The sequence below is a fragment of the Hylobates moloch genome, unplaced genomic scaffold (assembly GCF_009828535.3).
Source record: "Hylobates moloch isolate HMO894 unplaced genomic scaffold, HMol_V3 SCAFFOLD_6, whole genome shotgun sequence".
Lineage (NCBI taxonomy): Eukaryota > Metazoa > Chordata > Mammalia > Primates > Hylobatidae > Hylobates > Hylobates moloch.
Window position 1 is genome coordinate 35,689,848 of NW_026652281.1, and position 22,574 is coordinate 35,712,421.

Sequence of the window (22,574 nt, forward strand, 5' to 3'; positions counted from 1 at the left end):
TTTTTTTTTTTTTTTTGCCTTTTGAGTTTGTTAGCAGTCAGTTAGGGACAGAGCCTAAGAGACAGAGCGCTAGTGTTTGTGTGTGTTCTTAGGGTGTGGTAGAAATGGAGTTACCAGGTTCTTGCCAGGAGGCCCATGAACTGAGAATTTTCCCCTAGTTCCTGGTATTTATTTTGACTGGGTGAAACACTGTTATGTGGAGTGGCTTCAAAGTAAGGAAATTTGGCTGGACGTGGTGGCTGATACCTATAATCTCAGTACTTTGGGAGCCCGAGGCAGATGGATCACTTGAGGTCAGGAGTTCAAGACCAGCATGACCAACATGGTGAAACCCCATCTCTACTAAAAATACAAAAATTAGCCAAGCGTGGTGATAGGCGCCTGTAATCCCAGCTACTTGGGAGGCTGAGGCACAAGAACTGCCTGAACCTGGGAGGCAAAGGTTGCAGTGACCCAAGGTCGCGCCGCTGCACCACAGCCTGGGCGACAGAGTCAGACTCTGTCTCAAAAAAAAAGAAAATTTCTCCTACGGAAAAGGCCAGATGATTTTTTTTAACACTACAGTAAGAACCTTTATAAGAGTATGTTGTGTTTTTCAGGTAATGAAATAAGCTGATTATCTTGCCTTTCAAATACTAGATCCATTTACTGTTGGAATAAAATCTCCCATCTAGGCCATTCCTCTGGTCTTAGCTGTTGCTGGATGAGGCGAACGTCTAGAGAAGGAGTCAGCACTTTTCTGTGAAGGGTCACACAGGGAATGTTGTAGGGCTTGTGGGTCATTTGGGTGCAGCTGCAGCCACTCAGCTTTGCTATTGTCCAATGCTAGTGCAAAAGCAGAGGCAACAGGGAGACCAGTGGCCATGGCTGTGTTCTAGTAGCACTTTATTTAATTAATCATTTATTTATTTTTTATTTTTATTTATTTTTTTTTTTGAGATGGAGTTTCACTCTTGTTGCCCACGCTGGAGTGCAGTGGTGCAATCTCAGCTCACAGCAACCTCCACCTACCAGATTCAAGTGATTCTCTTGCCTCAGCCTCCCAAGTATCTGGGACTACAGGTGTGCGCCACCATGCCTGGTTAATTTTGTATTTTTAGTAGAGATGGGTTTTCACCGTGTTGGTCAGGCTGGTCTCAAACTCCTGACCTTAAGTGATCTACCTGCCTTGGCTTCCCAAAGTGCTGGGATTACAGGGGTGAGCCACTGTGCCTGGCCTCTGGTAATACTTTACATATGGATGCTGACATTTGAATTTCATTTAATTTCTACCTGTCACAGAGTACTCTTTTGACTTTTTTAAATGATTTTTAAAATAGGAAAACCATTCTTATCCTAAAGATAAAGTAGCTGGCGGGCCACATTTGAGTCTCGAACATTTTTTCTTGCTCCACTGGGTGGGTGCTTATGCTTCTTTAAAAAGCTTCCCTCCAACTAGCACAGCTGGATTCCAAATCTTACCCAAGTTGCATTAGGTTTTGAAATTCTTGTCTGTGTGCACCAGATACTGCCAAGTATATTCAGTGAGAGGCACCATGAATGAGACAGAGCAGTCCCTGTCTTTAAGGAGTCTCATGAAATGTTAACATCAAATGGGAATGGATATACAAAAAGTAAGCATATTGTGGGAATCTCAACAGATTCCAAGGGTGGACAGGGGACTTGGGTCTCTGAGCACAGGTAGGTGGAGAGGAGGCGGAAGGCAGCCCAGGTGGAGGGCATGGAAGAGGGAAGAGCACTCAGGTGTTGGCAGCACCACTGCCAAGGAGCTGCCTCAGGAGACCACGTGCCTGGACTTGCAGCACTGAATCCGTGCCTCTCCGTAGCTCACATCTTATAAAATTTTCTGTTTATGGCCAGGCGCGGTGGCTCACGCCTGTGATCCCAGCACTTAGGGAGGCCGAGGCAGGTGGATCACCTGAGGTCGGGAGTTTGAGACCAGCCTGACCAACATGGAGAAACTCCATCTCTACTAAAAATACAAAATTAGCTAGGCGTGGTGGCGCATGCCTGTAATCCCAGCTACTCGGGAGGCTGAGGCAGGAGGATTGCTTGAACCCAGGAGACAGAGGTTGCAGTGAGCCAAGATCGTGCCATTGCACTCCAGCCTGGGCAACAAGAGCAAAACTCTGTCTCAAAAAAAAAAAAAAAAAATCTGTTTACATTCCATCTCCTGCAACAGATCACAAGCTTTTTATTCTCAGGCCTGTAGCTCGGTAGCTCCTCATGTCCATTGAGAGATCATCCGATGAATGCCTTCCCCTGGCCATGTTACTGTGTAGTGTGGCTGCTGTCCTCTCTGTGCATGGAATGTAGAGCACTCAGGCATCATCACTACTTTGAATAGTCTTAACTATAGGATTTGGAGCTCTGGCTCTTAAGTCTCCTCATCTGCAGGGTGGGAGGATTTGCTGTGGATGATGTCAAGGTCCCTGTCTAATGCTAATCCATGGGGTGGGGTGCACTTCTGTTTTCCTCCTCCTCTGCTGGGTTTTCTTGGTGATTACACTGAACCTAGCAAAGCTCCTAAATCTAAAGGAGTTTGCTTTTCTCCCAAGGAGACGTGGGATGGGGCACAAAGGATACTCACGGGTATTTCTCACTTGTCTTGTATGATTATGAGAGGCTTTACCTAGTGGTCAAGAGATTGATCTGCGGCCACACAGCTTGGGTTTGAATCCTGGTTCCCCCATTTCCTAGCTGGTGACTGGGTGGCACAACTTCTCTGTGCTTGCATTCCCTCCTTGGTAAAATGGAGATAATGAGAGTTCCTGCCTCAGAGAGTATTCGTGGAGATTAAATGATTGAATGCATATGGCATGCTTAGACCGGTGCCTGGCATCAGTCTCTGCTCAGAGCATACTGGGTGTCATCCCCATCGCACTGGCCAGCCTGCAAAAGGAACCAGTGGTCTGGGAGCAGAGGGGGCTCTTTGGCTTGCTGCCAGGCTTTCCCCTTTGGCATGACCTGAGGGCACCACCCGGTGCCCACACTGCTGCCGTCACTGCACGAGCCACCTACCGCGCTCTGCTGCAGGCTTCCAGGGTGCTGTGGGCTTGGATTCAGGCCTAACTGGAATGTGTTTGCTGTTGCCAGGAGTGTGCTGATGCTGCCTCCCCAGCTCTGTCCCTAGCTGAACTCAGGACAACGTGCAGCGAGAATGAGCTGGCTGCGGAGTTCACCAACGCCCTTCGTCGGTAAGCACCCTTTCCCCACCCCAGCTGGTGTTTATCCTGGGCATGGAGGCTTTGTTCTGAGTTCTCTTTGCTGCTCCCAAAAGGAGAAGGTACTGATGTGTTCCGCTTTACCCATGTCTTGGAAGCCAGAAATGGAGAAGGCCTGTTGGTGCCAGGCCTTTCAAAACAGTGAGGAGAGAGAGTACTTAAGAGACAGCACTTAGGCAGTCATTGTTTCATCTGTGAATAAGAAAATTCCTCTTCCTTTCCTTTTCTGTTATGTTGTTGCATTGGCTAGAAACTTCCGGGACAGTGTTAACTAGTGAAGTGAAAACAGGCACTGTTACCTTGTTTCCAGCTTCAGCAGGAATACTTTCCTTCAGCGTTGGTAGCATGAAAAAGCCTTGTGTATTTATTTAGTTCTGGGAAATTTTCCTCTATTATTTCAGTGTTTCTTTCCCCTCACCACCCCCCAATTCTTTATCTCCTCCTGCAAGGAGAAACAGATGCTGATTCATCTAGCTCTGTCTTCCGTATTTCCACTTATCATAGCTTCTTTCCATCACTGCTTTTGCCCTGGGTTCTACAGCAGCATTGTCCAGCAGAAAAGTAATGTTGAACCACATATGTAATTTTAAATTTTCTAGTAGCCACATTAAAAAGAACAAAGACAGCTGAAATTCACTGTAATAACGTTTTATTTAACACAATATGTCTAAATTATTTTAACATATAGTCAATATTTTCTCAAACTATTAATGAAATTTTTTTTAACTAAGTTTTCAAAACCTGGTATGTATTTTACACCTCCGCATATCTCAAATTCAGACATTTCAAGTTCTCAAGAGCCACATGTGGCTAGTGGCTGCCCTGTCAGATAGTTGCAGTTCTGGAGAGACAGATTTTTGGGCTCAATTTTCCAGCTCACTAATTTATTCTTTAGTTAGGTTCATTGTGATGTTTGACCTATATGTTGAGTTTTTTATTTTGGTGATTACATCTGTCATCTCTTTTTTAGTGATATGCATCTCCTTGAGGATTTTTATAATGCTTAAATTTTTTTTTTTTTTTTTTTGAGAGAGGGTCTCATTCTGTTGCCCAGGCTGGAGTGCAGTGACACAGTCACAGCTCACTGCAGCCTCAATCTCCCGGGCTTAAGTGATCCTTCCACCCCAGCCTCCCAAATACCTAGGACCACAGGTGCATGCCCCCCCACTGGGTGAATTTTTTTGTGTCAAAAAGGGGGGCTAAATTTTTTTTTTGAGACAGGGTCTCCCTATGTTGCCCAGGCTGGTCTCAAACTCCTGGGCTCAAGTGATCTTCCCATCTTGGCCTCCCAAAATGTTGGGATTACAGGCATGCACTACCCTGCCTGGCCCTTAAATTCCTTCATCTTTTTTGTCTGCTGTATTAATTCTGTTTCTTCACATGTAATTCTTTTCATAGTTGAGTTTTGTGACTCTTTCTTGGTGTTTGCTTTCTTTAAATATTCAGTGGTTCTTGTTTGTGTGTTCTTTCTTATATTTTAAATTCCTAGGTCACCTGTTCGACAGATTTTTTTGTTTTGTTTTTTGTTTTTTTGAGACAGAGTCTCGCTCTGTCGCCCAGGCTGGAGTGCAGTGGTGCAATCTTGGCTCACTGCAACCTCTGTCTCCCAGGTTCAAGCAATTCTCCTGCCTCAGCCTCCCAAGTTAGCTGGGACTACAGGCACATGCCACCACACCTGGCTAATTTTTTGTATTTTTAGTAGAGACGGAATTTCACCATGTTGGCCAGTCTGGTCTTGAACTCCTGACCTCAGGTGATCTACCCGCCTTGGCCTCACAATGTGCTTTGATTACAGGCGTGAGCCACTGTGCCCGGCCATCCTGTTTGAGAGTCCTGCTTCTACTTATTACGGTCTGCAACCCAGAAAATGCACCCAGGTCCTTCAAAGTGCTGTCAGCTGGGTCGTATCAGAAGCTGTCTCTTGGGCTTTGTGTGTCTCCCGGCTAATAACAGCCCTCTAGTCTGCGTATCTGACCCAAGCATTTGGTGCCCTCCTGTTCTGGTAGCCAACACCTCTGGTTGGAGCACCTCTGAATCCCTTTCTTCCTTTTGCAGAATATTTTTCTGTGTGCATTTTGCGTTGTGGTTTTCTTTTCAGGAAGAAGAAAACATCTGCCTTTCATTTTTTATGATTGAGCATGGTTTCTGATATAGAAAGAGCACTGCTTTCTAAGATGCTCAGGGGTTTTAAAAAATGTCTTTCCTGCCATTTCTGGAGATTTAGGGTTGGAGGGGAAGGCTACAGTGTATTTTCAGTCAGTTAACTTGATCTAGCATGCCTGTTTATAGGATGGCCTCTAAGCTGATGGTGGATGGAAGGTTGCCTTGTGGGGAACTTCACTACCTTCCTGATTTAGTGTCACTTTTTGTCTTTCCTTCCAAGTTGTAATAGCTCTGTTTGTACTTTGCCAGAGCCTCTGGCCGTGCAGTTAAATGGTAATTGCTGTGCTTGGGGTGGGAAGAGAAAAGCTGCGCAGAAAAATGCCCTCAACAAATCCTAATGACTTCACTGTGCCAGAAACACGGGATGGAAATCCACTCGCTATTTCCAGTGGGAGCCATTTGGATATTGTATCTGTAAGCTAAGCCCTTAAGTTTTTCAAATTCCCCAAACCTCAGAGGCCTTTGCTGGCACAAGGAAGATGCAGATTGTGCTGACTAAATATAAAGAGACTTCATTTGTTCTGTCAGTCACAATGGATTTCCAATAACCAGCCTTAAGTTGGTTAGCATGGATTTCTAATGAAGACCCAGATGGATGGAGCCAAGAACAAACTTACAGAGGTAAAGGAAAAAGGAAAATAACATAATGATACTGTAAATATAGCTTAGAAACTGGGGTCATCACTTCATGAGGGGATACAATATACACACCTCAGGGCTGCAGTTTGGGTTTGTATTATATACCTTGATGAAATGATTCCTGAGGTTTTTATTTTAAAAAATCAAATGGAAACGAACACCTTTTTTGAAGGTATTAAATCCCATCCGAGCTTATGGTTGAGGTCAGCTGGGGGAATCTTACCAGCATTTTCAGCAATATTTCTCCCTTGAAAAAAGGATGGTGCCAGACACCAAACCTGTGGGCACAGGCATCCAGACTGAAAAGATAGGTGTCGCTGAGGGAGGAGGAAGAGGCTGAGCCATGGGCTGTCCTTAAGGAGAACCAGCCGTCCCTGGGAAGGTGCCCTGTGACACTTCAGTCACTGGTTCTGGGTCATGACACTGTCCCCAACCCAACCTCCCCTTACCTGCCCAGCCCTTGTCACCCAGCCCTGGCTCTCTCAGTGTGTCTTCTCCTAACTTTCTTCTGTTTGGAACAAAACCAGGGCTACATGCCACCCTGCATTTACTGTATGTATAACTCCCATCTGGTCTGATTTCGTTCCCCTACTTCGGTGAACATTTATTGCAGTTTGTTGGCTGTGGTATTGCCATAAAACCCCATCTGGATGACCAGGTTTCCAGTCTGGCACACGAGATGTTTTCTTATCAGGGTATCTTGTTTTCACTCTTGTCCATCCAGCCTGTGTGCTGTAAAAACCTTCTCCATCTCAGATCTGTCTCTCACCCTTGGTCCTAGTAAAATTTGACTGATCTTTCCACCAAGTAAGTGATCTATAAAAAGGCAGCTAAATAAGGGAATTTTCAGAAATGACTCTTTTTTTGTACTCACATGGTGTTTGTGCAGCCTGCCCTCGGGACCCGAGCACAGCTGAGAGGAGCCCACTAGTTCATCTCCATCATATTCTTGGGAGGCAGCCGGGAGCAGGTGCTGCTCTCCATGTGATCCTGGGGTGGGGGCGGGGGGGGTGTGGAGTGGGACAGCAAGGCTGAGTGATCTCTCAAGGTCACACAGTGAGGCAGTGGTACATTCTCTGTGGGGACCCCTTGTGCCCCACATGTGCTGGCAGCATTGGGCTTGCTTGCAGATGAGTGAGCTGAGCCCACTCATTTATCTGAAGACTACCTGCTGTGGGGCTGGTCTGGGCAGTGAGAAACCTCTGTGCCTCCAGTAAACAGCCATGTCTTAGTCTGTCAGTGCAGAAGGCAAATGAGGTGCCATGGTGGGAGGCGGACTTCCTTAAACACACAGAGCTGTGAAGCAATAGCATATGTCAGCCTAAGTCATGCTGCTAAAAAGGTAAGGATCTGAGTGAGCCAGGTGCTGTTGCATACACCTGGGGTTCCAGCTACTGGGGAGGCCAAGGCAGGAGCATCCCTTGAGGCCAATTCAAATCCAGCCTGGGCAACATAGCGAGATCCCGTCTTTAAAACATAAATAAATAAAAATCTTTTTAAAGTAAGGATCTGTGCTTCCTCAGTGCTGGGAGGCAGGAAGTAGGTGCACTGCTCCTCACCATGGTACATCGCCTGTGCCATGGTGAGGAGCAGAGCATGGTGCTGCCTCACAGGCACTAGCCTTTCACTCTACCCAGGAGCAGGGTGGGGCGAGCCTCACACACTAACTGCAGGAGTCGGCGCCCTGCCTTCCAGGAGGCTGCAGTCATTTAGTCACCGACCCTCCAGGGGCTGCGCCCAGCCCTCCAGGGAACTGGGACATGCCACCTGTGTCTGCATGTTTGCCAGATGGTTCTGTAAAATGCCACGTTAAGGCAATCGACAAATCACAGTGGCCGTTCTGTCCAGGGACAGGATGCCCCTGACTCATCCACCAGAGGAGGGCTTCCTTTCCTCGCTCTGCTGAATAAGAAGTAGGCAAGCTGCCGCTGCTGGAAGACAGGGCTGTGTGCCAGAGCCCTGTAAGGACACATCCAGTGGCCGGAGGGCCTTGTCTGGTCAGTGTGATCACACCTGCTGTGGGGCTGCTCTTCCTCTTCTGCGCTTCTGGGGCTTCACTCTTGCATCTGCTTTTGTCCTCGCCCCACCCAATCCCATTCCTCAAACATTCACATCAGCGTGACTTAAAGCTATCTGTAAAATGGATCTGGATGTTCCCTTCCTCCACCTCCCAGCAGAAATGACACCCTCTCCCACTTTTTTTTGGTTCGTAGCGCCATGAATTTCCTTCTTTCATGGAACATTTGTTGCTCATTTCTTAATATGCCTTGTTCTACCCCCAACTCCCCTCCTTAACCCTCAGTTCCCCCACAGAAAGAGAGTCCTTTTAAGGCCAGGGATTATGGTTTACTCAGCCAAGTACATGACTCCAACTCTCATGTCTTCAGCTGTTCCTTCTAAATGGTCCCTAAATTATCTCAACCTCATGCCCACTGGACATCTCCACCCAAATATGCTAAAGCCTCAAAACAGCACATCCAATACAATTCTGTTTCTTCCTGCCCTTTGATGAATTCCTATTTATGTTAAAAATCCCCTTCTCCTAATGATCCAGGATTACAACTTCTAAGTCTCCCCTCCCTACCTCTCATCAGCAGGTCATAATTCCTTAAAATGCCTTCCATTCCTTTCCATTGCACTGACCCTCAGAACCCAGAGAGTAGTGTCCTGATGGGTCATTTCTGTAGTTTGATTCTGCCGCCAAAATACCTTAAAACATACTACGTATTAGGGTGCTCTGCATGAACGCCTTCAGTGCCTTGGCACTCAAGATTGTCTGTAGGTCACTAACTTAACTTCCTAGCCCATATTTCATATGTTTCCCCATGCTTGATCTGTAGTCCAGCCCCTCTGGACAATTCATCTTTCCAAGAGCACACCCTTTGCTTTATCCCTGATTATCCCTCATCCTTTCCAATCAGAATGCTCACCTTCCTGAAGCTTCCTTCAGTCACCTCCATCACGTATCTTCCTGCTATTCTCTGAGTCTTCTATGGTACTTTTTTGAGACAGGGTCTCACTCTGTCATCCAGGCCAGAGTATAGTGGCACAATCACAGCTCTCTGCAGCCTCAACCTCCCCAGGCTCAAGCAGTCCTCCCACCTAAGCCTCCCAAGTAGCTTGGACTACAGGCGCACACCACCACGCCTGGCTAATTTTTGTGTTTTTAGTAGAGACAGGATTTTACCATGTTGCCCAGGCTGGTCTGAAACTCCTAGGCTCAAGTGATCCGCCCGCCTCAGCCTCACAAAGTGCTGGGATTACGGGCGTGAGCCACTGTGCCCGGCCCTGACTACTCTTTACCCATCAGTCGCCCACAGAGCCCTTGACTGTTACCAGTGCCTTAGAAAAAGCCAGCAAGACTCCTTAGAGTTCAAATCCATGTCCAAGTTCAAAACCATCCACCCAACTGTAGAAAACTTCCAGACTTGTAAGAACCAACATTTGTCCCTGAATGGAAAAAGAATGACACTAGTTGACCCCTATTTCAGCAGCTGTGGATGAATACTGTTTTTGAGCCACACAAAGAGTGGGATAAAATGAAAAGGGAACTGGGTGGGGTGCTTTTTGAAAGGGAGCCCCCCACTGAACAAGTAAGCAGCAGGATCTTCACTGGTTCATTAGGAGGACCATTATTGCAGAAGGTGCTGTTTTATTTAAACTTGCTGATTCTTCATATTTGGTTGATGTATAAAAGCAGTCAAGCAATGGAAGTTGTGCTTAGAATTCCATAAAAGCACATGGGTCTGCAGGACATTAATGGAATACAAAGTGTGCCTGTGGCTTCATTAGCATGCAAATCAACTGCTGAGCCCCAGAGCCAAGTGCCTAGAAGCACAGAGGGTGAAGACTGAGGCTCACTCAGGGATTGAGGGGGTTGTTGCTTGAGTAATTGAGATTTATTTTACTTTTCTGCCATCCCTCCAACATCCCCAAAGCTCAAAGAGAAGAAGGCCTTTCCTGGGACCTCATAAAGGCAGAGTGGTGGAGGACACGAACACACAGCAGCCACTGGCAAGGCCTGTGAAAACTCCAGATGGATTTCCTGGACAAGAAACATGTTCATAGCAAAGTCTGGGCAAAAAAAAGTTAGACTGCTGTTGTCCTTGTGCTGCTACCCCTGGCAAAACACAGCCACCGACATACCTGCAGAACCTCATTATCTGGGGACACTTGAGCCTTAGTTCTGCAGGGCTGCGCTCTTAAGCAGAGGTCTTGTTTATCTTGCACTCTACTGTATTCTCTTTACGAATCACAGGCTACTACCCAGTGAGATGCATAAGGGCCCAGGCTCTGCAGACAGAATCCCAGGTGGGAGTCCCAGTTCTGCAGGGACTAACCTTAAGTTCCTCATCTATAGGCCAGGCGCGGTGGCTCACGCCTGTAATCCTAGTACTTTGGGAGGCCAAGGCAGGTGGATCACCTGCAATTAGGAATTCAAGACCGGCCTGGCCAACATGGTGAAACCCCTTCCCTACTAAAAATACAAAAATTAGCTGGGCGTGGTGGCAGGTGCCTATAATCCCAGCTACTCAGGATGCTGAGGCAGGAGAATCACTTGAACCCTAGAAGTTGGAGGTTGTGGTGAGCCCAAGATCGCACCACTGCACTTCAGACCGGGCAAAAGAGCAAGACTCCATCTCAAAAAAAAAAAAGTTCCTCATCCTTAAAAATGAGAATCATGATAGTACTGACTTCAAAGGTTATGTGGGAATGAAATGATGTTATCCTTATAAAGGACTTAGAGACAGCTGTTATCTGCTGCCTGGATTTTCTAAAAAATAAGTAAACATTGTGGTGATTATCATGAAGGAAACGGGATGATGTGATACAGTCACTGTGGAGATTTTTTTTTCCAATAAAGTCACTTTAGTTTGCAATGAATAATATGAAGGAAATGGCAAGGTGCAGTGAAGTCATAGCTCTGGGACATGAGTTTAGATGGGTGGTCAGGCTGGGCCTCTCTGGGAGGTGACACTGAAGCTGAGATGAGGAGGGGAGAGGCAGAATCACATCCGGAAGAGGCCCTGGCTGTGCAGGGGTCTGCTGGGGACCTACAGGATTCCAGCAGGGCAAGGGTGATTCCAGCAGCCCAAAGGCCCAGCAAGTAGCACTCAGGTCAAGCATGGCCCTAGAGGTCCAGGCAAGACCACAGGGTTTATTCCAAGTGTAGGTGAAAGGCAGTGAAGGGCAGTAACATATCAGATCTGTCATGTGAAATGTTACCTGGGCTGCTGTGTGAAAACCAGGGCAGAGGGATGCAGGGGAAGAGACAGAGAAATCAGTTAGCAGGCTGTTGTGGTTGTCCAGGTGAGAAGTGATGACCACTTGGACCTGGGTGTAGTGACAAATGGCAGGATGAGACTTGGTAGATAAGAGTTTGCTGTTGAACAGATGTGGAGGATGAGGGGAGGAGGAGTTAAGGCTGACTCCAAGTAACTTAAACTGCTTTTGCAAGAATTTTATCAGTGAGAAAACTCTTGACAGATCTGAGCCCAGTGAGTAAGCGGGTGAATGGTGGTGCCATTAGCCAACACAGGAGAGAGAGTGGCTGTTGGAGGTCATCTGGGAAGTAATCCTCTGGACATGTGAAATCGCAGATGCCAGTTAAAAGGCCACAAACAGACAACTCCAGAGATCCAAGGAAAGGCCTGAAGATAACAGTGTGGAAGTTTTTAGGAAAAGGGAATGGAGGGAGTCCATTAGAGAAAAGGATAAGACAAAATACAGGCCAGGCCCAAGTCTTAAACAACACCCAGTATTTTGGCATGGAGTATAGAAAGGGAGCAGCCCATGAAGCAGAATGAAATCAGGCTCTGGAGGCCTCGTGCAAGCTATGAGCAAAGAGGCGGTCAGCCCTGCAGGTGATGCGGGCAGGTAAGAAAAGGACAGAAGGGACCAGACCGCTGGATGCAACAACGTGGAGCTCACTGGTGAGGTCAGTGATCCACGTCAGTGGAGACAGAGCCTGACGGGTTAAAAGTAAATGGAAGGTGAGGATGAGAGAAATCACATATGCATACAATTCTCTTAGTGACTAATTCCATATAATCAGCAATTACTAAGAAATTCCAGGCCTTGTGGCTGCATGGCTGTGACTCCCTGTGGTTTGGTCTGATTACAGCTCCTCTGAAAGGTTTCCTGGCCGGCTGTGAAGCCACTTACAGCCTCATTGAGACTGGGCTCTCGCCCGATGACTCCTGCAGCTCCTCACCTGGACTCTAATCACAGAGTACCGCTGCTGGCCTTTTTATTTTAGTGAGAAAACAAGCTCCTTACTGATTGCTCACAAAACGGTACTGCCAGGCTACCCAGGTACACCAACAAGCACCACTTCCGAGGCTTGCTTCGCTCTGCCCAGCTTACTGGCAAGCCATCTTGGTTTTCGTATTACCTTTAAATTCCCACCATGGGTCTGCCTCTTAATTCCCTGTTTATATTCCACTGCCTTGAAACATACCACATTATGTTTCAATTAAAAAGAATCCACCAGGTGGAGTTGCTCGGGCCTGTAATCTCAGCATTTTGGGAGGGCAAGGTGGGAGGACCACTAGAGCCCAGTAGTTCACAACCAGCCTGGGCAACATAGTTAAGACCCTATCTCTACCAAAAAAAAAAAAAAAAAAGTTTTAAAAATTAGCCAAGCATGGTGGCACACACCTGTAGTCCCAGCCACTCAGGAGGCTGAGGTGAGAGGATTGCTTGAGCCCGGGAGGTCGAGGCTGCAGTGAGCTGTGATTTGTGCCACTGTACTCCAGCCTGCATGACAGATCAAGACCCTATCTCTTAAAAATAAATAAAAAGTCCCACCCTGGCTCTGTGGTTAGAGTCATACGACCTTTTGTGACCAGGAATAAGAAGCCCAAAAGCTGAAGTGGGAAGACATGGAACTGAAATCCGTGTGTGGACCAGGGGACTTCAGTTGTCACAGTCATTACAATCCACCATTGTTTTTGCTTGATGGTATGGGGTGTATTTGTGAGTGCCGATACTACTGGGCATAAAAAAGGAATGGATTATATATTTCTGGCCATTCCAGGAAACACTGTATGAATACATTACTATTGAAGGGTGCATATGGAACGTGTAGTGTTTAATTTTTTGCTTTCTCATTTGTGTGAAGCCAAGGAAGTTTGTTTTGGCCTATCTTATGTACCCAAACCATATAAAATCTTAAATAAAGGCTAAGCAAATTTAAATTAGAAGTAGAAAGGAACAAGAATGGTTGAGGTTTCAATGGGACTTGAATTAGTAAGCTGTGTTTCTTTGCATTTTCCACGTCATCGTTTGAAAATCTGAGGAAAACTGTAGACTTGATAAAGTGAGCCCTGTGCTTGCAATTTTGCATATAAATTCGAAAGTCAGTTCCAGGAGAAACTGAAGCTCATCCTCCGGTCCAGGTGAGGAGGAACTCTTCTGCCTTACGCCAGTTCCTCAAGCTTGCCTGGATAACAAGAGTCAGCTGGGGCACTTGTTAAACTGCAGTTCCTGGGTCTCAGAAGCCAGAGAAAATATCTGGTAATGCTGTTACTGGAAAATATTACCGATCCAGACCCCAAGAGAGGGTTCTTGGATCTTGTGCAAGAAAGAATTCAGGGCAAGTCCACAGAGTAAAATGAAAGCAAGTTTAGGAGGAAAGTAAAGGAAAAGAATGGCTACTCCATAGACCGAGCAGCCTCGGGGGCTGCTGGTTGCGCATTTTTATGGTTACTTTTTGATAATACGCTAAACAAGGGGTGGATTATTCATACCTCCCCTTTTAGACATTATAGGGTAACTTCCTGATGTTGCCATGGCATTTGTAAACTGTTGTGGCACTGGTGAGAGTGTAGCAGTGAGGACGATTAGAGGTCATTCTTGTGGCTGTCTTGGGTTTGCTGTTTTGGCTGGCTTCTTTACTGCAATCTGTTTTATCAGCAAGGTCTTTATGACCTGTATTTTGTGCTGACCTCCTATCTCATCCTGTGACTTAGAATGCCTTCACCATCTGGGAATGCAGCCCAGTAGGTCTTAGCCTCATTTTTACCTAACTCCTATTTAAGATGGAGTTGCTCTGGTTCACATGCCTCTGACAGCATTAAACAATTGCTCTAGAGCAGCACTGTCCACTAGTGATAGAATATGATCCACAAATGCAAGGCATGTATGTAATTTTAAATTTTCTACTAGCCCCATGAAAAAAGTAGAGACACACAGGAAATTAATTTTAATAACAGTGTTACCCAGTATGTCCAAACTATCTCAACATGGAATCAGTATCTTTTTTTTGAGACAGAGTTTCACTCTTGTTGTCCAGGTTGGAGTGCAATGGCGCCATCTCGGCTCACTGCAACCTCCGCCTCCCAGGTTCAAGCAATTCTCCTGCCTCAGTCTCCCAAGTAGCTGAGATTACAGGCATGCGCCACCACACCTGGCTAATTCTGTATTTAGTAGAGACGGAGTTTCTCCATGTTGGTCAGGCTGGTCTTGAACTCCCGACATCAGGTGATCCGCCAGCCCCAGCCTCCCAAAGTGCTGGGATTACAGGCATGAGCCACCACGCCCAGCCCCTGTAATCAGTATTTTTTAAACTAAATAGACATTTTACTTTTTTGTGTGTTATCATGAAAACAGATCAACCAACCCAAATTTTAGGTTTAAGTTTACAGTTTGGCCTCGTCTTTGCATCTTGAAATAAATGAGCATCATAGTTCTTTCCTGGAGTTTCTCCCAGCAGTTCACTCCCATTCCCTTCTGAAGGCCAGGCAGTTCTGAGCTCCCAGCAATGGCTACTCCCCACCCCTGCGCCACAACCCTAAGCTGGGGTTGGCCTGGGTCTGAGAGACTCTCTCCTGCCCTTCTGGGGTTCTGTCCTCCTTTGGAGCCTGCCAGATCCAGAAAGTTCCCTCTGGTCCCCTGAGGGCCTGGGTGCTGGGGAAGGAAGCCTTTTGTCTTGTGGAAGGGCTGGGATTTCCAGTCTCCCTGTTCGCTGAGTGTGGATAGGATTGGGGGAGGGAGGGGATTTGACTCCTCTAGGTAGCATCCCAGAGTTTTTTGTTGTGAATTTCTTATTGAGTTTGTGGTTACATTTTTAACTGTTCAGGTTTTTTTTTTTTTCCTTTTACACTATTAATCAACATTAGAATGAAAGATAAAGGGCTCTAAATGGTAATAAAATGTAGGGCAAAAAAACCCTTCCCTGCTCTTTTTAGCTGGAGGGAAGCAGGAGTCCCTGGCTTCCCTCTGCTGGAGGAGGGCTGCTGGGAAGGCCGAGGAGGTGTTGGGGGGCGGGCGGGAAGGAAGGGAGCCCCCCTCCTGCAACACCATCCTCACTGCTGGTAGAAAGTGCTGCCACTGTCCAATGCTGGGAGGAAATGCAGCCAGATCCGAGATGTCCAGGAGGCTGCTAGGGCCCAGGAGAAACACACGATCCTTCCAGCTTAGCAGAGGCGGGTAGGAGGACTTACTGAAAAATGAGTTCTGGGCTGAGGGCTGGTTGCTAGACTTTCCTTAAAGATCCTGCCCCTTCCATCCTCTCTCCCAAAAGCAGGCCTGGATTTTATGTTGTAATTCCTTTCTTCATTGATCAGTTTGGAGAGCTTGACTTACCCTCACAGTAGCTAAAGGCAGAAATGTAAAAGATTAGATATATGAAAAGCCAGGAAAGGAGAACCAGGGTCTGAACCATTTGGGCACCAGAAAGGAGCCTTCTACCCCGAGGTCACATTCCCATGTCGTTCCTACATGACTCTTAACTCGCACTTTACACAAAACATACAAAATTGTAAAAATATCTGGCAATGCAAAAGTGAGTGAAGGAGAAAATGAAAGCCTCCCATCAACCCCCTTCATGAGTTAAGCATTGTTGAGTTTGTGTTTCACCTTCTAGTCTCTTATTACAGTGTCAGATATTCACTCAGCTTTACAGTTTTTGCAAAAATGGCATCTTTAGAACTCACCTTTTTTGCTTAATGTATCAGATATCCGTCCATGCCAGTGCATGACCATCTGGTTTTTTTGTTTGTCTGTTTTGAGATGGTCTCACTCTGTCACCCAAGCTGGAGTGCAGTGGCAGGATCATGGCTCACTGGTCTTGACCTCCTGGACTCAAGCAATCCTCCCAACTTAGCCTCCTGAGTAGCTTGGACTACAGGTATGACCCACCATATCTGGCTAAGTTTTATATTTTTTGTAGAGACAGGGTTTCACCATGTTGCCCAGGCTGGTCTTGAATTTTTGAGCTCAAGTAATCCACACTCCTCGGCCTCCTAAAGTGCTGAGATTACAGGCGTGAGTCACTGCCCCCAGCCCTCCATCTGCATTTTAAAAATATTTTTCAAGCAGAGCATTTCAGTAGCATGGGTAGGCCGTGATTAACCAGTTCCCTGGTTATTAGGCATTATTGTAACCAGTGCCTAAGTGAATCCAAATATAAGTGATGTATCTTTAGGAACTTGTGCTCCTGGTTATCTCTGTGAAATCAATTCCTAGAAGTCAAGTTGCTTAGTCAAGGGGCATGTTCATTTATTATTTTGCTAGATCCTACGCAACTGTCTTATAAATGAATCATGCAAATTTACATTCTACATACAGTGAGTCTTTTTTAGAGGAATTCCTTCCCTAAATCCTGGTTTCTTAATATGTCCCAAAGAATCAAATACATTACCTTCAGTGAGTTGTTCTAAAGCTGTTTTAACAGTCACTACAAGCGGTCACCCAGGCACGGTGCTCAGCACTGGGGGTGCATTGGGGAACCAAACTAAGTCCTTGCCATTCTAGAACCCAGCACAACCATGGGGGAGCCTCATGGCTCCAGCACGTAATACAGTGACATAGTGCTGAGTGTGATAGTAAGTGGAGTAACACTGTGCATGTGATAGAGGGATCTTGGAAGGGAGTCAGAGTAGTCAGGAAGGCTTTGATTAGTGTTTCCCTGCTGGGTCTCTTGGGAATTAGAGGAAGGCAATGAGCTGACTGGACACTGGAAACCTCCCTGAACTGACTCTAATTAGCTTGGGTTACCAAAGTAGTAGAGGATCCACAGAACTTGAAGCTGCTTTGCCTGTGGAGGGCAGGTAGTCAAAAGTGCAAATGTAATTTCATGGGAAGTAAGGACGCTTAAAATGAAGAGAGTATCATATCTACTCCCTCTACCAATTTTTTTTGTTTTTGGCAAGGTGGGATCATGTTGGTCTCAGTGAGTGGGGACCTGCTCAAGGCAGGTTGCTGAATCTGAGTGGTTCAGGAGATACTTAGGACACTTGAAAAAGAAGGGGATGGAGATGATTGAGACGGGGGTTTGTGGTCAGGCTGCACTCATTGTTGAGGATCTGGTATGCCAGTAGTAGAAAGGAACTTCTAGGTTAGCTAGAAGACTAGAAACAGAAATTCCTGTCTTGTTTCTTTGACACATAAGATCTTTAAAAAGCCCTCGTCATTGAAGAAATGGGCTTAAATCTGCATTTGAGAATGAATTCATTCGGGTGACAGCAGCGCTGTTGGGCCCTTTACTATCTTTTCTCTCCCTTTAGGCTTTGCAAGCTAAACCTTCCTCTTCCTGTCACCACTTCCCAGGTAATGGGCACCTCCAGCATCATCTCAAACTACTCCTGGCATATTTTGTCTCTCTTTGATATAGAGAAAAGAAGTTGAAGGCCAGAGTTCAAGAGCTGGTGAGTGCCTTGGAGAGACTCACCAAGAGCAGTGAAATCCGACATCAGCAATCCGCAGAGTTCGTGAATGATCTAAAGCGGGCCAACAGGTAACAATCTCCCTATACCCAGCCCCCACCGCCCTCCACCTGTGGTACTTGGACTGACACCCCGCATGTAGACACAGCACCAGGGATGGACATTTCCCTAACTCTTGAGAACTCTAGAGAGTGGGTGAGTCCCTACCTGGCGCTCTAAGAGCCTGGTCTTCCTTAGAGTGGCATCTCCCAAGATGTTCTGTGGAAACTAAGAAATGCTCAGTAACAACATCCTTTGGCCAAATGTAGCATACTGTGGTATATGCCTCCTGATATTATGTATCTTAAAGGTTCTGGGAAGTCATACAATAAAAAATCTGTTTAAGCCAGTATTTTCCAAACAAAATTAGCTATGGAATTTATTTGAGCAACACAATATCCACTGGAATACTTTGGGAAATACTGCTCTAAGACTGGGCTCAGGACTCTTCCCTATAAAAAACGGAGGACCTCAAAGAGCTTTTGTTCCTGTAAGTTTTATTTATTGATACTTCTCATGTTAGAAACTAAAACCAAGATAAATTCTTTAAAGTTTTTATTATTTTATTTACAAAAAAAATGGCATTTTTATGAAAAACTATTTTCCAAGAAATAATTAGAAAAGTGGCACTGCTCTTACAAGTCTGCAAATCTTTAATGTCTGGCTTAATAGAAGACAGCTAGGTTCTCAACGTTTGCTTCTGCAGTCAACATTATGTGGATGTATATTGAGAACACCTGGCATCATCCAGCTCTATAGTTGGAAATAAAAGCTCAAGACCTCACAGACCTCCTGAATGGGGTTTTACAAATCCCTGGGGTGAGTCCTCAGACTATCTGGGAGAACTACAGCTGTAAGGGTAATGACCGTACATGGAATGGACTTACCTGGGCTCACTGTGTACCCTCACCACCAGGCTCTGGTGGAGCAGTTCAAAGGCCTGTATATTCCATGTTGGGCTTTGCAGCATTGGCTTATGGCCTAATTTAATATTCTGAGTCCCACCAGCCCAAAGCATAAAGGGAAGCTGGAACAAGAACAACCTGTCTGCTCTCATCCCAGGTATGGTCACTCTGATTGCAGTGTCTTAGGAATACTCTCCTGTAAGATACACTTGACTATGTTGCCAGCAACCATGGAGCAACAAACAGACCCACTATTTGTATTTATCCATTTTGGACTTGGCCAGTTTGGATTGTTGGTTTGACTCTTAGAACCCCTTCTGATATGTGAGAGTGACCAGCCTCTAGCAATCCAGCTGGATTCATCAGGGTTAAGCCAGTAGGTGACTGGCCGTTGAGTGTTGACATCCTGGTGCTGTCCCTCCTCTGACCACTAGATTTCAGATTCCTACTGAAGAGGATGAGTGATCTTTCTTCAGAGCAGTGCTCACTAGACCGGGTTATCCAGTGGACAGGATGGTGTGTCACAATGCTACTTAGGATGAATCTTCATACCAATTTCCCTTCATTCCCACCTAGCAACCTGGTGGCTGCCTATGAGAAAGCAAAGAAAAAGCATCAAAACAAACTGAAGAAGTTAGAGTCGCAGATGATGGCCATGGTGGAGAGACATGAGACCCAAGTGAGGATGCTCAAGCAAAGAATAGCTCTGCTGGAGGAGGAGAACTCCAGACCACACACCAATGAAACTTCGCTTTAATCAGCACTCGCGCACCGGAGTTCTGCCCATGGGAAGTAAACTGCAGCAGGCCACTGAGGACAGAAGGGCCCATGTACTTGTTGGGAGGAGGAAGAAAGGGAAGGCTGGCAGGTAGGTCAGCACTTGGACAATGGAGTGCCCCAACTCAGCCCTTGGGGTGATTGGCCATGGTGACACTGTGGACTGTATCCAGAGGTGCCCACTCTTCCCTCCCGGGCCCACAACAGCGTGTAAACACTCGGCAGAACCTCATTTCTACTTTCAGCACTCTCTCCCTCCTCTTCTAGTCTGGCGGTTGTCCATCAGTGGGATCCCAGGCATTTGTTTCTGTAAGATTCTCCATCGTATCCTCTTTTTGGAAGATGGTGGGCTCATCTTCTAGGATCTTGTTTCTCCTCTTTCCTCCTGCTTCATGGGAAAACAGACCTGTGTGTGCCTCCAGCATTTAAAAGGACTGTTGATTTGTTTACTACAGCAAGGCTTTGGTTTTCAAGTCCTGGGTCTCAACTTTAAGATAGAGGCGGTCATAAGGGGTGTTGTCTGGGAGTTACAGGTCATGGGAAGAGCGTAGACAGGTGTTATTTACAGTCCCAGATACACTAAAGTTACAAAAACAGACCACCACTAGGACTGTGCCTGAGCAATTTTTTATGGACAGAATAAAAACTTCCTTCAACCTTCATTTTGGAGGCAGGGCTGGGAAGGGAGCGCTCTCTTGATTCTGGGATTTCTCCCTCTCAGTGGAGCCTTATTAATATCTAAGACTCAGAGCTGAGAATCTTTTTGATACCTGTAGTGGAACCAAAATTTTGTCAGGGGTTTCTTCAAGAGCTGAGAAACATTATTAGTACTTCCTGCCCCAGGGCACTACATAATTGGTGTTCTGCTGAATCAAATATCTTCCACATGGGTACATTTGTAGCTCTGGACCTGTCTCTACCTAAGGACATTAGAGATACTGAACATTTTGCAAAACTTATGCCTACTTAAGAGTGCTGTGTAACCCCCAGTTCAAGACGTAGCTCCTGTTGTCATGACGGGGACAGGATGAGGGAATGGTAGTTAAGGCTTTTTTTTGCCCCCAGATACATGGCGATGGTTAGCAATGGTGCTTAAGAGGTTAAATTTCAAGCAAAATGCTCACAGGGCTAGGCAGGACCAAAGTAACTGAATTCTTTCAGGAAGGTCTTCTATCTTAAAACAAATTCATTATTCTTTTTCAGTTTTACCTTTTCTCTCTCAGTTCTACACTGATACACTTGAAGGACCATTTACTGTTTTTTTTTCTGTAGCACCAGAGAATCCATCCAAAGTTCCCTATGAAAAATGTGTTCCAATGCCACAGCTGACTACAAATTAAAGTTGATGAGGTTTCTGCATAGTCTTTATGTCCATGAGCTACGGGTGGGTCTATTTTCAGAGCATGATACAAATTCCACAGCGTTCTGTTCACTGGAGGATACTCCAGCCACCAATTCGGAGGGCAGACAGTTCTATCCTAAAAGCAACCACCGAGAGGCCAGCAGTGAGGCTGCCCATCTCCAAAACAAAACAAAAAATCAACTGGTATTAGTCTAGAAGGACCAGCTTTGGGAGCAGTGAGGCTGCCCATCATCTCCAAAACAAAACATCAACTGGTATTAGTCTAGAAGGACCAGCTTTGGGGTGCTTTGATCACTATGAAAATGTTCACTGGTTTCTATCATTTGGTGAAAATTAGTTCCTGTGATTTTTTTTTTTTTTTTTTTGAGACGGAGTTTAATCGTTACCCAGGCTGAAGTGCAATGGCATGATCTTGGCTCACTGCAACCTCTGCCTCCCAAGTTCAAGCAATTCTCCTGCCTCAGCCTCCTGAGTAGCTGGAATTACAGGCGCCCGCCACCATACCCAGCTAATTTTTGGTATTTTTAGTAGAGACAGGGTTTCGCCATGTTGGCCAGGCTGGTCTCGAACTCCTGACCACTGATCCACCCACCTCGGCCTCCCAAAGTGCTGGGATTACAGGCATGAACCAATGTGCCTGGCCATTCCTGTGATTTTTAAAAATTTTTCACTGTTTGTTAGTTTAAAGTTGCATTTTGTCATGAGGAAAATGTTTTGGCTGAAAAACATATGCCAAAAAAAAAATCAGTTTTCACCATTTTTCCAGCTTGCCTAGGGAAACGTCCTCCCCTAAGCAAAGTGGGATGTGCATGGCTCTTTTGTGATTAAGCAGGCATCAAATGAGCCGTTTTCATTTTCGCTGACACAGAAACATGTGGCTGAAGCAGGAATAAAATCCTGCCTACTGACTTCTGTCTCCATTCTTGCTCCAGGTAAAATCAGAGAACCTCCCCTTCTTGGGCCTTTAATTCCCCCAGGCAGAGGGGCTTCAGCTCCTCTGTTAAGGGCCCCAGTTTTACTCATCCTATCTGACCTTGGTTTGAGTTTAGTACTTTCAAATATGTGACGATTTGGGTAAAAACTATTTTGCAGGCAAAAAAGTGTTAATTTTATAAATATGTATAATAAAAAAGCTATAAAAGTTTTTCCTTTCCTTGTATTTTTCAAATACTCCCCCAAGACACAATCCTTGAAGGTGAACTAGGTGGCACTTGATTATGCTAATTGTGGGAGCTACTGAACTATACTGATTAAATTAAATGCTTGCAGGTGCCTGGGTAATTTTCCTTTCTGTATAACCTGGCTCTACCTGAATTTTTCTAACAAACATCTCCATTGAGGGTAAACAGTGATCTTGATTCTAATTTATGTGAGGTTAAAAACCTTCAGATTTCATATTTTGAATTGTTCTCCCTAGTTTCCTCAGTGGTTACCCCCTTTTAGTCAGTAACCATCTCTGTTCAGAATTCAGTCTTTGGCTTTTGAAGAAATGGGCACAGAGCAAAAGGACCCATTTCACAGTTCCCTTGGAATATATTTCCCATTGTTGGACTGAGGCAAACAAAACCAACTGTGCACATCACAAGCAAAAGAGACTTCTGTCCATAGTTGGAGTGCCATCATCAGTATGAGCTTACCAGCTACAAAACCAGTCATGGACTGGGGAACAGTATGATTCCTTATTGAAACTTTCATCATTCTCATCGGCTGGCTTGTCAGCTTTCTGAAGTTAATATCCATGCAGCCTGAAACAAATGTTTAGCACTTTTAACTAACTTTTAAAATTAATTGCTTA

General features: G+C 45.7%; 1 protein-coding gene across 1 annotated transcript in view; it reads left to right on the plus strand.

Annotated features, from left to right (window-relative positions):
- The window catches only part of MCC (MCC regulator of WNT signaling pathway), a 466,429-nt gene extending 444,377 nt beyond the window's left edge, over nt 1–22,052 (plus strand). The window contains exons 17-19 of the mRNA XM_058440606.1: nt 3,097–3,197; nt 17,644–17,766; nt 19,216–22,052. Coding sequence (XP_058296589.1) covers nt 3,097–3,197; nt 17,644–17,766; nt 19,216–19,396 — 405 coding nt within the window. The 3' untranslated portion in view covers nt 19,397–22,052. The remainder of the gene's footprint in view (nt 1–3,096; nt 3,198–17,643; nt 17,767–19,215) is intronic.
- Nucleotides 22,053–22,574: the final 522 nt, after the last annotated feature.